Raw genomic sequence first — 18,782 nt, 5'->3', positions numbered from 1 at the left:
GTTGGGCATTCGAATGGTGGGAATTACCTCTTGAATATCCCCTACCACCTCTGTTACCTCTAGGTTTCCCTCTGCCTCTACGTTATTGATTGGAAGCATGGGGAGTAGAATATTGAACTTTAGACTGAGATGCCTGAAACTCGCCTCCTCGGGATACCAGTATGAAGGGAGTTCTTGGGGGACCCAACAAACCATGACTGGTAGATGGACCCTCAGTTGAAATAGGGGGCGCTGAGGAGGAAGGTACTAAAGCTGGAGTGGAATCCATATCTGCACCTGACGTTGCAGAAAAAAGTTTTTGCCAACTAAAAACAGTACAATTTTTGTAATCTCCTTTTTTGTGTTTTTTGAGCTTTTGATCACGATCTTCTTTTTCAAGAAAATTCTGCAAACTAGTAGAGAGAGAAAGGTACTCTAGGGAGCTCTTATGTGATGACAACTTTTCCCTGAGCTCCTTAATCTCTCTATCCAATACAGGAAGTCTGACCTTCTTTTTAGAGATCAAAACGCCCAAAAACTTGATTCCGGCATCGTTAAAATAATTAAACCAGGAATCTATTTCATGGTCCCCCTGTTGGGGTTGCACCTCCCACCTAAGACTTCTCGGAACCATCCAGTCCGAGATGTATTGATCTAAAAATACTAGATCCCATTGGAGGTGAAGTTCAGATGACATGACATTCTTAAGTCTCGTGAATAGACCTCCTATTTCTGAGTCACTTCCCGGAAGCTCTATAATCAAATACATCCATGTAGATGTAATCCCTGAGAGATTGATGGCAGCGGAAATGGGTCACAAATGGAAAAATACAAAACAAAGAAAATCCTTAAATTACTTTGTTTTGGATAACGTGCAGGTGTTTAACCACTTGCCGCCCGCCAATGACATATTGACGGCGGCAAAGTGGTTGTCTGATCCTGACCGGACGTCATATGACGTCCTCAGGATTCTGCATCGCGGCGATCGTTGTTGCGGGGTGTCAGTCTGACACCCCGCAACACCGATCTCGGTAAAGAGTCTCTCACGGAGACTCTTTACCACGTGATCAGCCGTGTCGAATCACGGCTGTTCACGATGTAAACAGGAAAAGCCGTTGTCGGCTCTTCCTCACTCGCGTCTGACAGACGCGAGTAGAGGAGAGCCGATCTGCGGCTCTCCTGACAGGGGGGGGGGCTCGCGCTGATTGTTTATCAGCGGAGCCCCCCCTCGGATCGCCACATGGACCACCAGGGAAGCCCACCCTGGACCACCAGGGTGGGCAAAAAAAAAAAAAGTATGTAAAAAATAATAAAAAAAAAGCATTAACAAAAAAAAAGATACCAATCAGTGCCCACAAATGGGCACTGATTGGCAACATAGCTAAATCAGTGCCACCCTACAGTGTCCATCAGTGCCACCCCACAGTGCCCATCCATGCCCAGTGCCCACCTATCAGTGCCCATCTGTGCCACCCATAAGTAGCCATCAGTGCCACCCATAAGTGCCGCCCATGAGTGCCCATCTGTGCCACCTATGAGTGCCCAGTGCCGCCCATCAGTGCCGCCCATGAGTGCCCATCAGTGCCGCCCATGAGTGCCCATCAGTGCCGCCCATGAGTGCCCATCAGTGCCGCCTATGTGTGCCCATCAGTGCCGCCTATGTGTGCCCATCAGTGCCGCCTATGTGTGCCCATCAGTGCCGCCTATGTGTGCCCATCAGTGCCGCATACAAGCGCCGCCAATCAGTGCCACCTCATCTGTGCCCGTCAGTACTACCTCATCGATGCCCATCAGTGCCATCTCATCGGTGCCCATCAGTGCCGCCATATCAGTGCCCGTAATTGAAAGAAAACGTACTTGTTTACAAAAAAATTAACAAAAAAATAAAAACATATTTTTTTTTCAAAATTTTCAGTCTTTTTTTAGTTGTTGCGCACAAAAAAAAAACGCAGAGGTGATCAAATACCACCAAAAGAAAGCTCTATTTGTGGGGAAAAAAGGACGCCAGTTTTGTTTGGGTACAGTGTAGCATGACCGCGCAATTGCCATTCAAAGTGCGACAGTGCTGAAAGCTGAAAATTGGCTTGGGCGGGAAGGTGTATACGTGCCCTGTATGGAAGTGGTTAAAGACCCTTTGGAAAATAAATTGGAATCTTTATTGAAGTCTTCCTTCCTTCTCGCTGGGTCTGTCGCCCAACCTGCTGTAGCAGCAGTAGGCATGTGTCAGGTCCTCAAGGACCAGGTAAAACACGGGCTGAAGGACCTGCCTCCAGAACAAGTCAAACTCTGGGAGAATTTTCCTAAAGCCTTAGGTTTTACAGTTGACGCGATGAGGGATTCAATTCTGCAAACATTGCGTCTCACACTTCATTGGGGAAGATTTGGAGAAATATATCCAAAGGATATCGAGTGGGAAAACCACTCTATTACCAGAGAAGAAGAAAAACAAGAGACCTTGTTTTAAATGTTCTCTCTCCCCGGCTCCTGGTAAATCTACCTCTAGCCAGTGGCGACAGCATTTTCAGCCAGCCACAAAAACTAAAGAAAACCAGGCCCAAAAAAAACAAGAAGCAGTGGGGTTCAAGGGCTAACAAGCAGAACCCCCAAAGCCTCTGCATGAAGAGGCGCTCCGCTCGGCCGAGTGGGGGGACGGCTTTGTCCGTTTTCAGCAGCATGGCAGATAGAAATCCAGGACGGATGGGTAGTATCGACAGTATCCCTAGGGTACAAGCTGGAATTTCCAAGAGATCCCATCTTCTCAGTTCCGAAGCTCAAGGTTTTTTCAAGGATCCTTTAAAAAGAGCGTCCTTCAAGGGATTGGATCACTTGCTATCCCAAGGGGTGATCACAGAAGTACCATTAAAGGAGCAAGGTTCAGGGTTTTATTCAAACCTCTTTGTAATTCCAAAGCCAAACGGAGACATCAGACCCATTCTGGATCTAAGAGCTCTAAATCAATTTCTGAACATTCACCATTTCCGAATGGAAACTATTCGATCAGTGGTCGCCCCCTACAAGGCGGAGAATTCATGGCGTCAATAGACATCAAAGACGCATACTTACATGTGCCTATCCATCCCGCTCATCAAAGATTTTTAAGGTTTGTGATAGAACATCGCCACTTTCAGTTTGTGGCTCTACCCTTTGGTGTGGCTACCGCACCTCGGGTATTTACAAAGGTACTAGCCCCTCTGTTGGCAAATCTCAGAGCACAAGGCATAGCGATAACCGCTTATCTAGACGATCTACTGATTTTAGATCAGTCGGTAGCAAAATTAGATCACGCTGTGCTCACCACTATAAAGTACCTGGAGCATTTAGAATGGATTGTAAACTTACAAAAATCCTCTCTACAAGCCCAAAGAAGGGTAGAGTACTTGGGCATGATCATAGACACAGCCCAAAGCCGGGTATTCCTACCAGAACCAAAGATCAAGTCACTAAAGGACCTGATCCACAAGGTCAAGGCAAACAAGAGACCATCTATTCGCTTTTGCATGAGGCTATTGGGGAAGATGGTAGCCTCCTTCAAGGCCGTTCCTTATGCCCAATTTCACTCAAGACTACTTCAGGGCAGTATTCTAACTGCCTGAAACAGGAACATCCAAGCTCTGTATTTACCCATGCGCCTGTCGCCACAGGTGTGCCAAAGCTTCAGTTGGTGGTTAAAGACCAAGAACTTGCAGAAAGGAAGATCCTTTCCCCCAGTCACTTGGAAGGTGGTGTCTACGAATGCCAGCCTAATAGGCTGGGGTGCAGTATTGGAAGAAGCTTCAACCCAGGGAACCTAGGCCAAGACCGAAAGGAGCCTGCCCATCAACATATTGGAAATTCGGGCAGTATACTTCGCCCTCAAAACCTGGATGAGCAGGTTACAGGGCCACCCAGTTCGGATTGAATCCGACAATGCTACTGCAGTAGCTTGCATCAATCACCAAGGAGGCATCTGCAGTCGGGGTGCTCAGAAGGAGGTGAATAGGATTTTGACATGAGAAGAAGAACATATTCCTTGTCTCTCTGCAATTCTCATCCCCGGGGTAGAAAACTGGCAGGCGGACTATCTGAGTAGCCAGCAGCTGTCACCAGGAGAGTGGTCTCCACCCTGGGATCTTTCAAGCCATATAACAGAGATGGGGGACCCCGGATATAGACCTGTTAGCTTCCAGATTTAACAGGAAGTTGAACAACTTTGTGTCCAGGACAAGAGATCCTCTGACTTGCGCATCGGATGCACTGGTCGTCCCGTGGAATCAGTTCTCACTGATCTATGCGTTTTCTCAAAGACTACTCTACAGGATCAAGAAGGAAGGAATCCCTGTAATCTTAGTGGCTCTAAATTGGCCCAGAAGACCTTGGTACGCCAAGATCATAAATATGGCGGCAGGAACACCTTGGAAGCTTCCACTTCATCACAACCTGCTGTCGCAAGGTCCAGTGTTCCATCCTTCCTTACAAACGCTAAATTTGACGATTTGGCTGCTGAGACCCACATTCTGAAGAAGAGAGGGATCTTAGGTCCAGTGCTTTCCACAATTATTAATGCCAGAAAGTCAGCTTCCAGACTAATTTACTACAGAGTCTGTAAGGCATATGTTTCTTGGTGTGAAACAAATGGAATCCTTAATATCCTTAAGATATGACATAAATAGGATTCTTGCCTTTTGCCAGCTAGGAGTAAAGATGAAATTAGCCCTTCGTACCATTAAGGGTCAAATATCAGCTCTATCAGCCTTCTTTTAAAAACCACTGGCATCTCATTCCCTAGTGCAGGCTTTCATTCAGGGGGTACTGCGGATCAATCCGCCAGTCAAGTCTCCCTTGTGCCCATGGAATCTGAATCTAGTTTTATCAGTGTTGCAGAAGCAACCCTTTGAACCTATTCACCACATTCCGCTGATTCTTTTAAGCAGGAAACTGGCCTTTTTGATTGCTATCTCTTCGGCTAGAAGAGTATCTGAATTAGCAGTTCTTTCCTGTAAAGAGCCTTATTTAGTTTGTCATAAAGACAAAATTGTACTACGACCCCATCCTGCCTTTTTACCTAAGGTGGTGTCGGCTTTTCATTTAAATCAGGACATTGTCCTGCCTTCCTTTTTTCTGGATCCGCAGACAGCAGAGGAAAAATTTGTAAGCCTTTACTGCTCTCACAAGATCTAGAGAGTGTATCTGCAGGCAACCGCTCAGATACGTAAAAAAACGGATATTTTGTTTATTTTGCCAGATGGTCCCAAGAAGGGACAAGCGGCGTCAAGATCCACTATCTCAAGATGGATTCGACAAACAATTATTCAAGCCTATGGTTTAAAGAATAGGACACCTCCTTTTTCTGTTAGAGCGCACTCTACCAGGGCGATAAGTGCTTCATGGGCAGTGCACTATCAGGCTTCGGTGACTCAGATCTGTAAAGCTGCAACTTGGTCCTCAGTCCACACATTTTCCAAATTTTATCAGGCGGACGTGAGAGGACAGGAGGATGCTGCCTTCGGGCGAAGTGTGCTGCAGGCAGCGGTATAAAGCTTTTGGTCCAGGGCGGCCTGATTGATCGGTGTCTCCCCCCTTCATATGGAGCATTGCTCTGGGACGTCCCATTATGTAAAGATAAAGGCTCTGTGTCCCATGGTGTACGATAAAGAAAACAGGATTTTTAAAACAGCTTACCTGTAAAAATCCTTTTCTTGGTGTACACCACGGGACACAGAGGTCCACCCCTTCTTATGGGAATCCTTATTGCTTGCTACAAAACTGAGGAACTCCCCTGATGGGAGGGGTTATATGGAGGGGAACTGTCTTCAATTGGTTGTGCCAGTCTCCAATCACCGCTGGTGACCCATAACCCATTATGTAAAGATAAAGGCTCTGTGTCCTGTGATGTACTCCAAGAAAAGTATTTCACAGGTAAGCTGTTTTAAAAATCCTGTTTTTCTGTAGGCAAGACACACTTGTCATTGTACTCCTCACCTGGTTACCGCCACACACGCTTGACACCATCTGAACCAAATAAGTTTATCTTGATCTCATCCGACCACAGGACATGGTAATCCATGTCCTTAGTATGCTTGTCTTAAGAAAACTTATTGCGGGCTTTCTTGTGCATTAACTTTAGACAAAGCTTCCTTCTGGGACGACAGCCATGCAGACCAATTTGATGCAGTGTGTGGCGTATGGTCTGAACACTTACAGGCTGACCCCCCACCCCTTCAACCTCTGCAGCAATGCTGGGAGCACTCATATGTCTATTTCCCAAAGACAACCTCTGAATATGAAGCTAAGCACTTGCACTCAACTTCTTTGATCAACCCTGGGCGAGGTCTGTTCTGAGTGGATCCAGTCCTGTTAAACTGCTGTTTGGTCTTGGCCACCATGCTCCAGCTTAGTTTCAGGGTCTTGGCAATCTTATAGCCTAGATCATCTTTTATGTAAAGCAACAATTTTTTTTTTCAGATCCTCAGAGAGGTCCTTGCCATGAGGTGCCATGTTGGACTCCCAGTGACCAGTATAAGCGAGTCAGAGACAACACCAAATTTAACATACCTGCTCCCCATTCACACCAGACCTTGTAAAATGGCTAATTGGGCCCAATTTGGACACTTTCACTTAGGGGTATACTCACTTTTGTTGCCAGCGGTTTAGTCACTAATGGCTGTGTTGAGTTATTTTGAGGGGACAGCAAAATTACACTGTTATACAAGCTGTACACTCACTACTTTACATTGTAGAAAAGTGTCATTTCTTCAGTGTTGTCACATGAAAAGATATAATAAAATATTTACAAAAATGTGGAGGGTGTACTCACTTTTGTGAGATACTGTATGTAACAACCACCTGTATTTTTCTGCAGGCAGTTTGCAGGGGGCAAACCTTTTGGGTCCCTCCACAGTAAATGTATATGTTGTGGCTATTGAGGAATATATTTAATTTAAAGTGTGCACAAAGTTAATCTTTATTGTCACTATCATTTGCATATTAACAGGAAATGTTTTTGTCTTTTCTTATTTTGCTGTAGGGTAATCTTGCAGCTGTGATTGAGAAAGAGGAAAAGAGAACTATGTTGAATGGTCAGGAAACTGTAGTGAAAGTGCCAGTACTCAGCTCTCCAACACAAATGGTGTTAAAAGGATTGTTTGTTGTGTTAGATTACTTATTTCGACATAATAACAGGTTAGTGTCAACTGAATCTTTTGCGATAAAGGGTCATGCTGTCATGTGTGCCCTAATTTTGGATTCTGCTCTGCTAAATAATTCTGTTATCAGTGCTTTTCCCTGGTGATATTTATTTATTTTTTAAAGCTGATCCAGGGAAAAAAATTCCCTCCACACTACAAGGGTTACATGCTTGTTTGTGCCTAGGTTACCATTATAAATGATTTTTACTTTATCCCTAAATTCTCTTGCAGTCTTGTCCATGACACTCTGGGTTGTAGGTGGTCCCCTCAATGTCCTCAAGTATAATGCATGGCATCTCAATTCAGTACTGGCCACCTTTACCCCCTTCCTCCCCAGGCCAATTTTCAGCTTTCAGCACTGTCACACTTTATCCCTTTGTTCACACAACTAGAGCTTTCTTTTGGTGGTATTTAATCACCACTGGGTTTTTTACTTTTTGCTAACTAAACGGAAAACATTTTTTTTTTGCAAATAATATTTTTTTCATAGATTTAGGCCAAAATGTATTCTGCTACATTTATTTGGTGACAATAACCCAGATCCGTCTATATTATTTAGTCTGTAGGAAAGTTATAGAGCCCACAAACTATGGTATATATCTGAAAATGGAAAAAACCTGATGTACTGACTGCCTATCTCATTTAATGAGGCCCGAAAACACCCACGAATGAGCAAAATAGACAGTCCAAGGTATTTAGTAAGAGGCATGATGAGTGTTTTTTTTTTTTTTGAGTTGTAATTTTTGGAAAATGAAGAAATGTAAAAAAAAAATGATATATTACGGTGGGGATCGAAAGTTTGGGCACCCCAGGTAAAAATTTGTATTAATGTGCATAACGAAGCCAAGGAAAGATGGAAAAATCTCCAAAAGGCATCAAATTACAGATTAGACATTCTTATAATATGTCAAAAAAGTTAGATTTTATTTCCATCATTTACACTTTCAAAATTACAGAAAACAAAAAAATAGCGTCTGCAAAAGTTTGGGCACCCTGCAGAGTTAATATCTTGTACTGCCCCCTTTGGCAAGTATCACAGCTTGTAAACGCTTTTTGTAGCCAGCCAAGAGTCTTTCAATTCTTGTTTGAGGTATCTTTGCCCATTCTTCCTTACAAAAGTCTTCCAGTTCTTTGAGATCTCTGGACTGTCTGTCACGCACTGCTCTTTTAAGGTCTACCCATAGATTTTCAATTATGTCGAGGTCAGGAGATTGTGAAGGCCATGGCAAAACCTTCATTTTACGCCTCATGATGTAATCCCCCGTGGATTTTGAGGTATGTTTAGGATCATTATCCATTTGTAGAAGCCATCCTCTCTTTAACTTCAGTTTTCTAGACAACTGCTTAGAAGAACCCATGGTGCTGATTGTTGGGGCAAGGTCAGATGAGTCTGGGCATTTAAAACCTTTGAGATTGACATCACCTGGTCTTCCCAGACGATGATTGAGAACAATCCATGACACTGGCAGGTTTCAGCTTTGCAAAGGGGGCAGTGCATGCCTCTAAATTCTGCAGGGTGCCCAAACTTTTGCAGACGCCATTTTTTTGTTTTCTGTAATTTTGAAAGTGTAAATGATGGAAATAAAATCTAACTTTTTTTACATATTATAAGAATGTCTAATCTGTAATTTGATGCCTTTTGGAGATTTTTCCATCTTTCCTTGACTTCGTTATGCACATTAATAAAAAAATTTACGTGGGGTGCCCAAACTTTCGATCCCCACTGTAGTACAGATGGGCTGTGATTGACCCTGTCTGTGCTATGTGAGCACACTGACCAATCATAGCTAGCAATACAATTTTACACAATAGATGGTGTAAAAGGAAGCAATTGTGTACAATTGTCTAGTCACCTGATGTGATTGGTCATGGTAATCACTTGGTACCAGCAGGGAGCCGGTACACTGATCAGTCGATTGTGTCCCATGGAGGCAGTCGGTGACTGATTACCCTGCTGCGTGACCCAGAGATCCTGGAGGACATCATATGGCATCCACCCGGATTGACGAGAGGCCCGCCAGCCGTCATATTGTTATAGGCTAGGTGGGAACTGGTTAAAGAGGAAGCTGTGGGAAATGGTCTCATTAGGTGAAGGGAACCTGTGGGAGTAAAGGATTAGCAAAGTAAAAATCCTTTTTTTACTGGAAACCCAGTCATAAATAAGCATTTAAGCTTTGCACTGTGGGTAAAGGGGAATGGTGAGGAGCCCCAATGAATGGGATTCCCCCCCTGACATTCAAAGAGCATTTAAAAGTGTGTCTAAATATACTAGTTGCCCATTTAGTAGCATGTATGTGGAATTTAATGGTAATGCTGGTGTCTATGGGGCACAGTCGACTAGTGTTTTATATGTTGTAGTATTTAGGAGACCCCCTATTTATAGATACTCACTGCATGCCAAAGTTTTATGTCATGCATGCAGTAAAGTGAAACTGAAAGCTTTATTTACATATTGCCTAGTGCGTGGCTTCCTATGGGTAAAGGATTTGAAAGTGCTGAAAAACCAAACGTTTTAGCTCCCATTTAACCACTTCCATACAGGGCAGTTATACACACATCCATACCAGGCCTATTCTGGCACTTCTTTCCTACATGTACAAATCATATTTTTTTTGCTAGAAAATTACACAGAACCCCCAAACATTATATATGTTTTTTTAGCAGACACCCTAGGGAATAAAACGACGGTCATTGAAACGTTTTATCTTGCACGCCATTTGCGCAATAATTTTTCAAACGCATTTTTTTTGGAAAAAAATTGTTTCATGAATTAAAAAAATAACAAAACAGTAAAGTTAGCCCAATTTGTTTGTAAAATATGAAAGATGATGTTACACCGAGTAAATAGATACCTAACATGTCACGCTTTAAAATTGCACACACTCATGGAATGGCGCCAAACTTCGGTACTTAAAAATCTCCATAGGCAACGCTTTGAAATTTTTTACAGGTTACCAGTTTAGATTTACAGAGGAGATCTAGTGCTAGAATTGTTGCTGGCACTCTTACGCACGCGGCGATACCTCACATATGTGGTTTTAACAGCGTTTACATATGTCGGCGGGACTTGAGTGTGCGTTCGCTTCTGCGTGCGAGCTACTGGGGACAGGGGCGTTAAAAAAAATATTTTTTATTTCTTTTTTTTTTTTTTACATATTTATTTATTTTTTTACACTTTTTTCTTTATTTTATTTTTTTTATTATCACTTTTATTCCTATTACAAGGAATGTAAACGTCCCTTGTAATAGGAATGTGTGTGACAGGTCCTCTTTATGGAGAGATGCGGGGTCAATAAGACCGCACATCTCTCCTCCAGGCTGGAAAGCATGAAATCGGTGAAAAAAAATTCACCGATCTCATGCTTACGGTTGCTTAGCAGCCGCAATTGCGGCTTTGTTTACTTACGGGGACCCGGGCGTGACGTCATCACATCGCGCCCTCCCGCCGCCTGTAAGAACGATCTAGCGGCGGAATCGCCGCTATGATCGTTCTTATGTTGTGCAGAATCGCCGGCAGGAAAGAAGGATATCTGAATGATGCCTCTCGCTGCAGGCATCATTCAGATATCCACCCGGAAAGCCCAGGACGTCATATGACGTCCTCCTGGATCGAGGAGGGGTTCCTGCCGCCGTCATTTCACAATGACGCGGTAAGGAAGTGGTTAATGATTGCTGACATTTGACAGTGATCAACTAACAAAGTAGTGTAGAAGCATTGCTGTTGTACAAAAAGTTGTCTTCCTTTTGCTCTTATTGCAAAAATGTCACTCTTTAGGCATAAAAGTTAAAAACAAAACAGTTAAAGGCTTATGATCAAGATTCTTGTCATGAAGGGACAAAATTACCCGCTCATTGAGTGGTTATTGAATTGCATTTTCATATTAAAGTTTGTAAATGGGATCCTTCAGAAATGCAAAACAATAAGTTTAAAAACCCTGACAACTTGTAAATCTTTTAGGTGCTGCTTGTGTAAGTGGGCCTTTAAAAGAAAAGCACACTTGCCAGCCCAGGGTTTTTGCTAGTGTCCTAGGAGGGTGGACGCTTTTTCTTTAACTCTGCTGCTGTAAAGTCTATGTCGAAGTGGTTGGGTCCACTGCTTTCTTAGCTAAATTTTTTACTGCGGTCATGCAAGACTTTGACTCAGATTACTGTTGTTTGCTTTCTCGAATCGCAGAGGCCACAAACATGCTCCTCTTCCTTCCCCAGCAGATTCTGTATCTGTTTTACCCATAGCCTTGGCCTCTTCCAAGCCATTAAAGCGGAGGTTCACCATAAAACATCTATATACTGTTACATCCAGCATACTGCTGACATCAACAGTATGCTGGATTTTTTTTTCTCCAGCTGTACTTACGTTTTCTGGCGTTCTATTCACCCGGCTTCCGGGTTCTCGCTCCCCCGGGGAGTAGGCGTTCCTAAGACAAAGCATAGATGATTGACGTGTGGGTAAAGCGCGTCATCGATTTCCGAAAATATCCGAGGGGGACTCGGCACTTTACGGCGCCTGCGCAGTCAGCTCTACACGGCAGGCGCCGTAAAGAACCGAGTCCCCGTCGGATATTTTCGGAAGGCGATGACACGCTTTACCCGCACGTCAATCGTCTCCTGGGAGGACCAACACTCACTCCCAGGAGACATTGCGCAGAGCTCCCCGGCGGGGAAAAGGAGCGACACGCCCACTCCCTGCAAGGAAGAAGACTGGGAAGTGAGGCTGAAGACAGGTAAGTTTACACATTTAAAAGAAAATGACAACGCTACAAGCCTTTATTAAGGCTGGAGATAGGTTAGGTAAAAAGTTAATTTTAAGGGTGAACCTCCGCTTTAAGTTCAGAGACTGTTTCTGAGTTCAAGTTTTTGACTATTGAACTTTTACTTCTGAGGACCTGCAATTACTCCTAAATTAGAGAGACTGTTTTGGCTCTTATTGATGCAGTGTGCATCACTTTGAAGCTGCAATAAGCCTGTTGCTTTTACCGTATTGTTCCCAAGGTTGTTTAAATTTCTTAAAAGCCGCAAAGACTTTCCATTTCCATGCTCTTTTGTCCATGGAATTTGCAAACACCCTTATAAGTTATTTTCTCCTCCCAAGCGCTAGTTAGCATTATCCATTGTCAATTTTTCATTTGTACAACCCATGCCTTATCAAGGTGTTTATTATACTGATTGAGGATCCACCTCTTCTTTAGGGACTCAACCGTTAAGCAGTTGGAAACATTTTCCAGAGCTCTGATTTTCGCTGGTGGTATGCCCAATCCTGGCTGTGATTTGATTTGTCAAACCATGTCCAACTTTTAAAAATTCCATGAAAGAGATCAAGCCATTGCAGCAGTTGATCCCTCCCTTGCTTGTTTATTTCAGGGAGAAGATGGCTGCAGTATTTTAGCTGTACTAGTTAGCTGGAAGCCTACTATTTTATCTTCATGTGCTTCATGGTAGTGCATAGGTGCTTAGGGAACTTTTGATTCATATGGCCTTTAAGGAACAATATCTTTTTGTCCAGCTCTTGATAACATTATCAAGCATGGTACTGCGGCAAGAGCACCTGTCTTCCCAACTGGAAAAGGCCTAGAGAGCAGACTGCAAAGTCATCTCTCTGAGTGTTATAAAACATTCCTTTTCGTTTCTCCACTCCCTCAACTTCAATGGTGGGACCGCCGTAAAGCTTGGCATTCCTAGTTTTACAGATCCTAAGACAAGCCCTCCTTTGCATAAAGGTTTGCCCCCTCTTACCAGTCTGTGAGGGCTGCCTGTTGACCTTTGTGAATGCTTGAAAACTTTTCACGCTGAATACCTGGGTACAAAATATGGTTACCCAGGGTTACAAAATCACGTTTTGCTCCCTGCCTTCTCCTTGTTTCCTCACTTCCAGTCTTTCTGCAGAGACCAACAGATCTATATCCAGCTCTCTTAAGTTTTTTTAGATTGACCACCTCCACTCTGGAAGGTTTTACATTAATCATGAGAGCATGACCAGGCAATTGTTTTGCTATTCAGCACTGCGCTACATTAACTGGTAATTTCACGGTCATGCAACACTGTACATAAACAACATTTATATATTTATTTATTTTTTCAGACAAATAGAGCTTTGTTTTGGTGGTATTTGTTCACCTCCAGGTAATGATTTATTTTATTTTTTTTATCTTTTACTTACTGCTAGAAAACATATATATAAAGTGGAGGTTCCACCTAAAAAAAAAAATATTCCACCAAAAATCTAAAAAAAATAAAATTTACTCACCCTAAATAGCTGTTGCTATGCGGAAGTGCCGAATCTGCCTCTTCATCCTCCGCGGTGGATTCTCTTCCTCCTCCTACACTGGGTGTCTTCTTGTGAATGGGGCACGCTGCATTCTGGGAACTGTGCGTGTCCCAGAAAGCAGCCGGCCGATTCACAAAGCGCTGCGCTGCTTGCGCATGCGCAGTAGGGAATGGGCAGTGAAGCCGTACGGCTTCACTGCCTGTTTCCCCTTACTGTGGATGGCGGCGCTTGGAGCTGCTAGGATCAAGGATCGGCCTCGGCGGGGGCCCACATCGCTGACGGCTAGGACAGGTAAGTGTCCTTATTAAAAGTCAGCAGCTACAGTGTTAGTAGCTGCTGACTTTAATTTTTAATTTTTTTTTGTAATGGAACAACCGCTTTCACTGCTTGCCGACCAGCCGCTGTAAAACAGTTTTACGGCGGCAGGTCAGCTCTGCTGGGCGAGATCACGTAGATCTACGTCATCTCTCCCAGCAGCCAATAGGGGCACGCGCGCCCGGCACCGCCGGGCACCCGCGATCGCTCGTTACAGAGCGAGAACTGGGAGCTGTGTGTGTAAACACTCAGCTCCCGATCCTGTCAGGGGAGAAATGCCTGGCCGTCTGTTCATACAATGTATGAACAGCGATCAGTCATTTCCCCTAGTGGGTCCACCCCCCCCTACAGTTAGAATACACCCAGGGAACATACTTAACCCCTTCCCCGCCCCCTAGTGTTAACCCCTTCCCTGCCAGTGGCATTTTTATAGTAATCAATGCATTTTTATAGCACTGATCGCTATAAAAATGCCAATGGTCCCAAAAATGTGTCAAGTGTCCGCCATAATGTCACAGTACCGAAAAAAATCGCTGATCGCCGCCATTACTAGTAAAAAAAAAAAAAAATATTAATAAAAATGCCATAAAACTACCCCCTATTTTGTAAACGCTATAACTTTTGCGCAAACCAATCAATAAACGCTTATTGCAATTTTTTTTTTTACGAAAAATATGTAGAAGAATATGTATCGGCCTAAACTGAGGAAAAAAATAGTTTTTTTTTACATATTTTTGGGGGATATTTATTATGGTAAAAAGTTAAAAATATTTTTTTTTTAAATTGACGCTCTATTTTTGTTTATAGTGCAAAAACAAAAAAAACGCAGAGGTGATCAAATACCACCAAAAGAAAGCTCTATTTGTGGGAAAAAAAGGACGCCAATTTTGTTTGGGAGCCAAGTCGCACGACTACGCAATTGTCAGTTAAAGCGACGCAGTGCCGAATCGCAAAAAGTGCTCTGGTCTTTGACCAGCAATATGGTCCGGGGCTTAAGTGGTTAACCCAGTAGGGACTGGAGTCCCTGTAGTCAGGAGTGGAGGTCCTTTTCCCACCCAAATGTCTGGGACCTCCAAAATTCCGGTTCCCAATTAAGCTACTATTAATGCTGAGATGACTGCTCCTTTACTTTACTATCAAAGATTTCCTCACCCAATCAAATGTATTCATAAATTTTGACCAAAATTTATTCTGCTACACGCCTTTGGTAAACGAAATAAATAAGTGTATATAAATTGGTTTGCGTGAAAGGTATAGCGTCTACAAACCATGGTATATATACTGAATAATTTTTTTCCCTATTCTACTTATGGTGGTGATCAGCGACTTATAATGGGACTGCGATAATGCAGCAGACAACCTGACACTAACTTACGCTGGGTGGGAACTGACACTACAAGTGACACTAATTTAGTGGTCAGTACAGTTTCACTGTACTAATGACACTGGCTGGGAAGGGGTTAACATCTTGGGCGATCCAAGGGGTTAAATGTGTGCCTAACAATGTGTAATGTGTGCAGATTTTTGTTTCCTTTACCTGCTTTTCTTTAACCACTTCAAAACCACACGCCGTCATATGACATCCAAAAAGGGGATCTCTTATCCCAGGTGGACGTCATATGACGTCCTATACTTTGTGCGGTGATATCTGAATGATGCCTGCACCTAGAGGCATCATTCAGATATCATTTTGTTCCGGCGGCGATCCTGCGCACCATAAGAACGATCATAGCGGCGGTTCTGCCGCTTGATCGTTCTTATAGGCGGCGGGAGGGGACATCTCCCCCCTCCCGCCGCCATCCAGTGCTTCTCCGGGGTCTCCCGTGCCATCGGGGGCCCGGAGAGATGATCGCCATTCGCCGGATGGGAGGCATAGAGATGACTGGTGACCAAATGGTCACCAGTCATCTCTATGACTGTCGGAGGCCCGGGCGCGATGTGATGACGTCACGCCCGGGTACCCGTAAGTAAACAAACCGCAATTGCTGCTATTAAGAATGGGATCTGTGAATTTTTTTTCACGATCTGATTCTTTCCAGCCTGGAGGAGAGATGTGGGGTCTTATTGACCTTGCATCTCTCCATAAAGAGGACCTGTCACACACTATTCCTATTACAAGGGATGTTTGCATTCCTTGTAATAGGAATAAAAGCGATCGAAAAAAAAGTGTAAAAAATAAGTTAAATAAATAAATACAAAAAATTAAAACACCCCTGTCCCCGGTAGCTCCCGCCCATGTATGTAAACGTCGTTCAAACCACACATGTGAGGTGTCGCCGCGTGCGTTAGAGCGTGTGCAACAATTCTAGCACCTCCTCTGTACTGCTAAACTGGTAACCTGTAAAAATTTTAAAGTGTCGCCTATGGAGATTTTTAAGTAATGAATTTTGGCGACATTCCATGAGTGTGCGCAATTTTAAAGCATGACATGTTGGGTATCTATTTACTCGCTGTAACATCATCTTTCATATTTTACAAAGAAATTGGGCTAACTTTACTGTTTTGTTATTTTTTTAACCACTTCCATACAGGGCTGTTATACACACATCCATACCAGGCCTATTCTGGCACTTCTCTCCTACATGTACAAATCATATTTTTTTTGCTAGAAAATTACACAGAACCCCCAAACATTATATATGTTTTTTTTAGCAGACACCCTAGAGAATAAAACGACGGTCATTGAAACGTTTTATCTTGCACGGTATTTGCGCAATCATTTTTCAAACGCCTTTTTTTTTGGAAAAAAATTGTTTCATGAATTAAAAAAATAACAAAACAGTAAATTTAGCCCAATTTTTTTGTAAAATATGAAAGATGATGTTACACCGAGTAAATAGATACCTAACATGTCATGCTTTAAAATTGCGCACACTCATGGAATGGCGCCAAACTTCGGTACTTAAAAATCTCCATAGGCAACGCTTTGAAATTTTTTACAGGTTACCAGTTTAGATTTACAGAGGAGATCTAGTGCTAGAATTGTTGCTGGCACTCTAACGCACGCGGCGATACCTCACATATGTGGTTTTAACAGCGTTTACATATGTCGGCGGGACTTGCGTTTGCGTTCGCTTCTGTGCGCGAGCTACTTGGGACAGGGGCGTTAAAAAAAAATATTTCTTATTTCTTTTTTTTTTTTTTTTACATATTTATTTCTTTTTTTACACTTCTTTTTTTTTTTTTTTTATTATCACTTTTATTTCTTTTACAAGGAATGTAAACATCCCTTGTAATAGGAATGTGTGTGACAGGTACTCTTTATGGAGAGATGCGGGGTCAATAAGACCCCACATCTCTCCTCCAGGCTGGAAAGCATGAAATCGGTGAAAAAAAATTCACCGATCTCATGATTATTGTTGCTTAGCAGCCGCAAATGCGGCTTTGTTTACTTACGGGGACCCGGGCGTGACGTCATCACATCGCGCCCGGGTCCTCCGACGGTCATAGAGATGACTGGTGACCATCTGGTCACCAGTCATCTCTATGCTTCCTGCCAGCGCCGGACGATTCGTTCTCCGGGCCCCCGATGGCACGGGAGAGCCCGGTGAAGCACCGGATGGCGGCGGGAGGGGGGATGTCCCCTCCCGCTGCCTGTAAGAACGATCTAGCGGTGGAATCGCCGCTATGATCGTTCTTACGTTGTGCAGAATCGCCGGCAGAAGAGAAGGATATCTGGATGATGCCTCTAGCTGCAGGCATCATTCAGATATCCCCCCACAAAGCCCAGGATGTCATATGACGTCCACCCGGATCGGTAGAGGTCCTTTGTGGACGTCATTTTACAATGGGCTGGTATTGATGTGGTTAATTCATAAAACCATTTTTTTTTACAAAAAAAAGGCATTTAAAAAATGATTGCGCAAATACCGTGCAAGATAAAATGTTGCAATGACCGCCATTTTATTCCCTAGGGTGTCTGCTAAAAAAACATATATAATGTTTGGGGGTTCTGAGTAATTTTCTAGCAAAAGAATGATGATTTGTACATGTAGGAGAGAAGTGCCAGAATAGGCCCGGTATGGAGGTGGGTTTTAAAGCCCTGTATTGAAGTGGTTAAAGATTGTTCCCTCTGTACTGAATGTTTTTGTACTCTAGTCTACCAATCTTGTCATCACCTTCCTCAGCCAGGGAGGACTTTGCGGTTTCTGTGGACATCAGAGATGCTTACTTCAATGAGCCCATCTTTATAGCACACCAGCAATTTTTACAATTTTGTCATGGGCTCCCTTCTCCACCAATTTGTGGCCCTGAAAGAAGGAACTAATAAATTGGGCTTTAAGGGCACACAATACCAAAAGATGTAGAAAACTAGAAATTTATTTAGTATGAAATATCATAAAAAGTGGAATGACATAAAATCAAAAGAGAATAGGTCAGCAACTAATACCACAACTGTGATTACAACACTATACAATCATATCATATATAGGCTTCATTTAGAAAGCACAGTTACAGGTACAATGTTGAGTTGCATATCCAGTGTAGTATTCCAAGATTTGGTGAAGAGCTTGCTCTACATGTTACGCGCGTTAGCGCTTCCTCAGGAGCATAAGATATTGCATCTACTGAAACATATATACAAGAAAACAATGAGTTCACAAGTATACATATATAAAATGGAGTTTCTTATATACAGTAAAAATATATACACAATACAGTAAATAAAGGAGAACCAAAAACAGTTTATAAAACTAAAAAGATTATTTATGTCTATCAGCACGAGTGCGGCGCAGCAGGGGGGGTAGCGGTGCGTCACCCAAAGCCCACGTAGATCAGGAGGAGAAAGGGAGAGGAGGAAAAAAGGGGGGGGGGGGGCAGTGTCATAGGAAATTATGTAATTGAATGGGGAAGGGAAAAAAGAAAGAAGGAAGAGATATAAATATGTTGAATATGTAGCAGCAAAACATGACTTACAAGAATAGGTCGCATTGGGGGTAACCAAGCGATAATAGCGTGTTAGCCCCACAATGGCTGGGCGGACAAGCTATATCAAGCCAGCCAAACGTGGGGAAATAATCTGTAAATAATAAAGAATTGGGCTTTAAACATAGATAAGTATA

General features: G+C 43.1%; 1 protein-coding gene across 1 annotated transcript in view; it reads left to right on the top strand.

The window, feature by feature from the left end:
- BRIP1 (BRCA1 interacting helicase 1) overlaps positions 1–18,782 on the top strand; it is a 386,982-nt gene that overhangs the window by 156,277 nt on the left and 211,923 nt on the right. The window contains exon 11 of the mRNA XM_040336928.1: positions 6,983–7,137. Within this exon, the coding sequence (XP_040192862.1) occupies positions 6,983–7,137 (155 nt within the window). The remainder of the gene's footprint in view (positions 1–6,982; positions 7,138–18,782) is intronic.

Source organism: Rana temporaria, chromosome 2 (genome assembly GCF_905171775.1).
Source record: "Rana temporaria chromosome 2, aRanTem1.1, whole genome shotgun sequence".
NCBI classification, from domain to species: Eukaryota; Metazoa; Chordata; class Amphibia; order Anura; family Ranidae; genus Rana; species Rana temporaria.
This window is presented reverse-complemented; position numbering and strand designations above follow the sequence as displayed.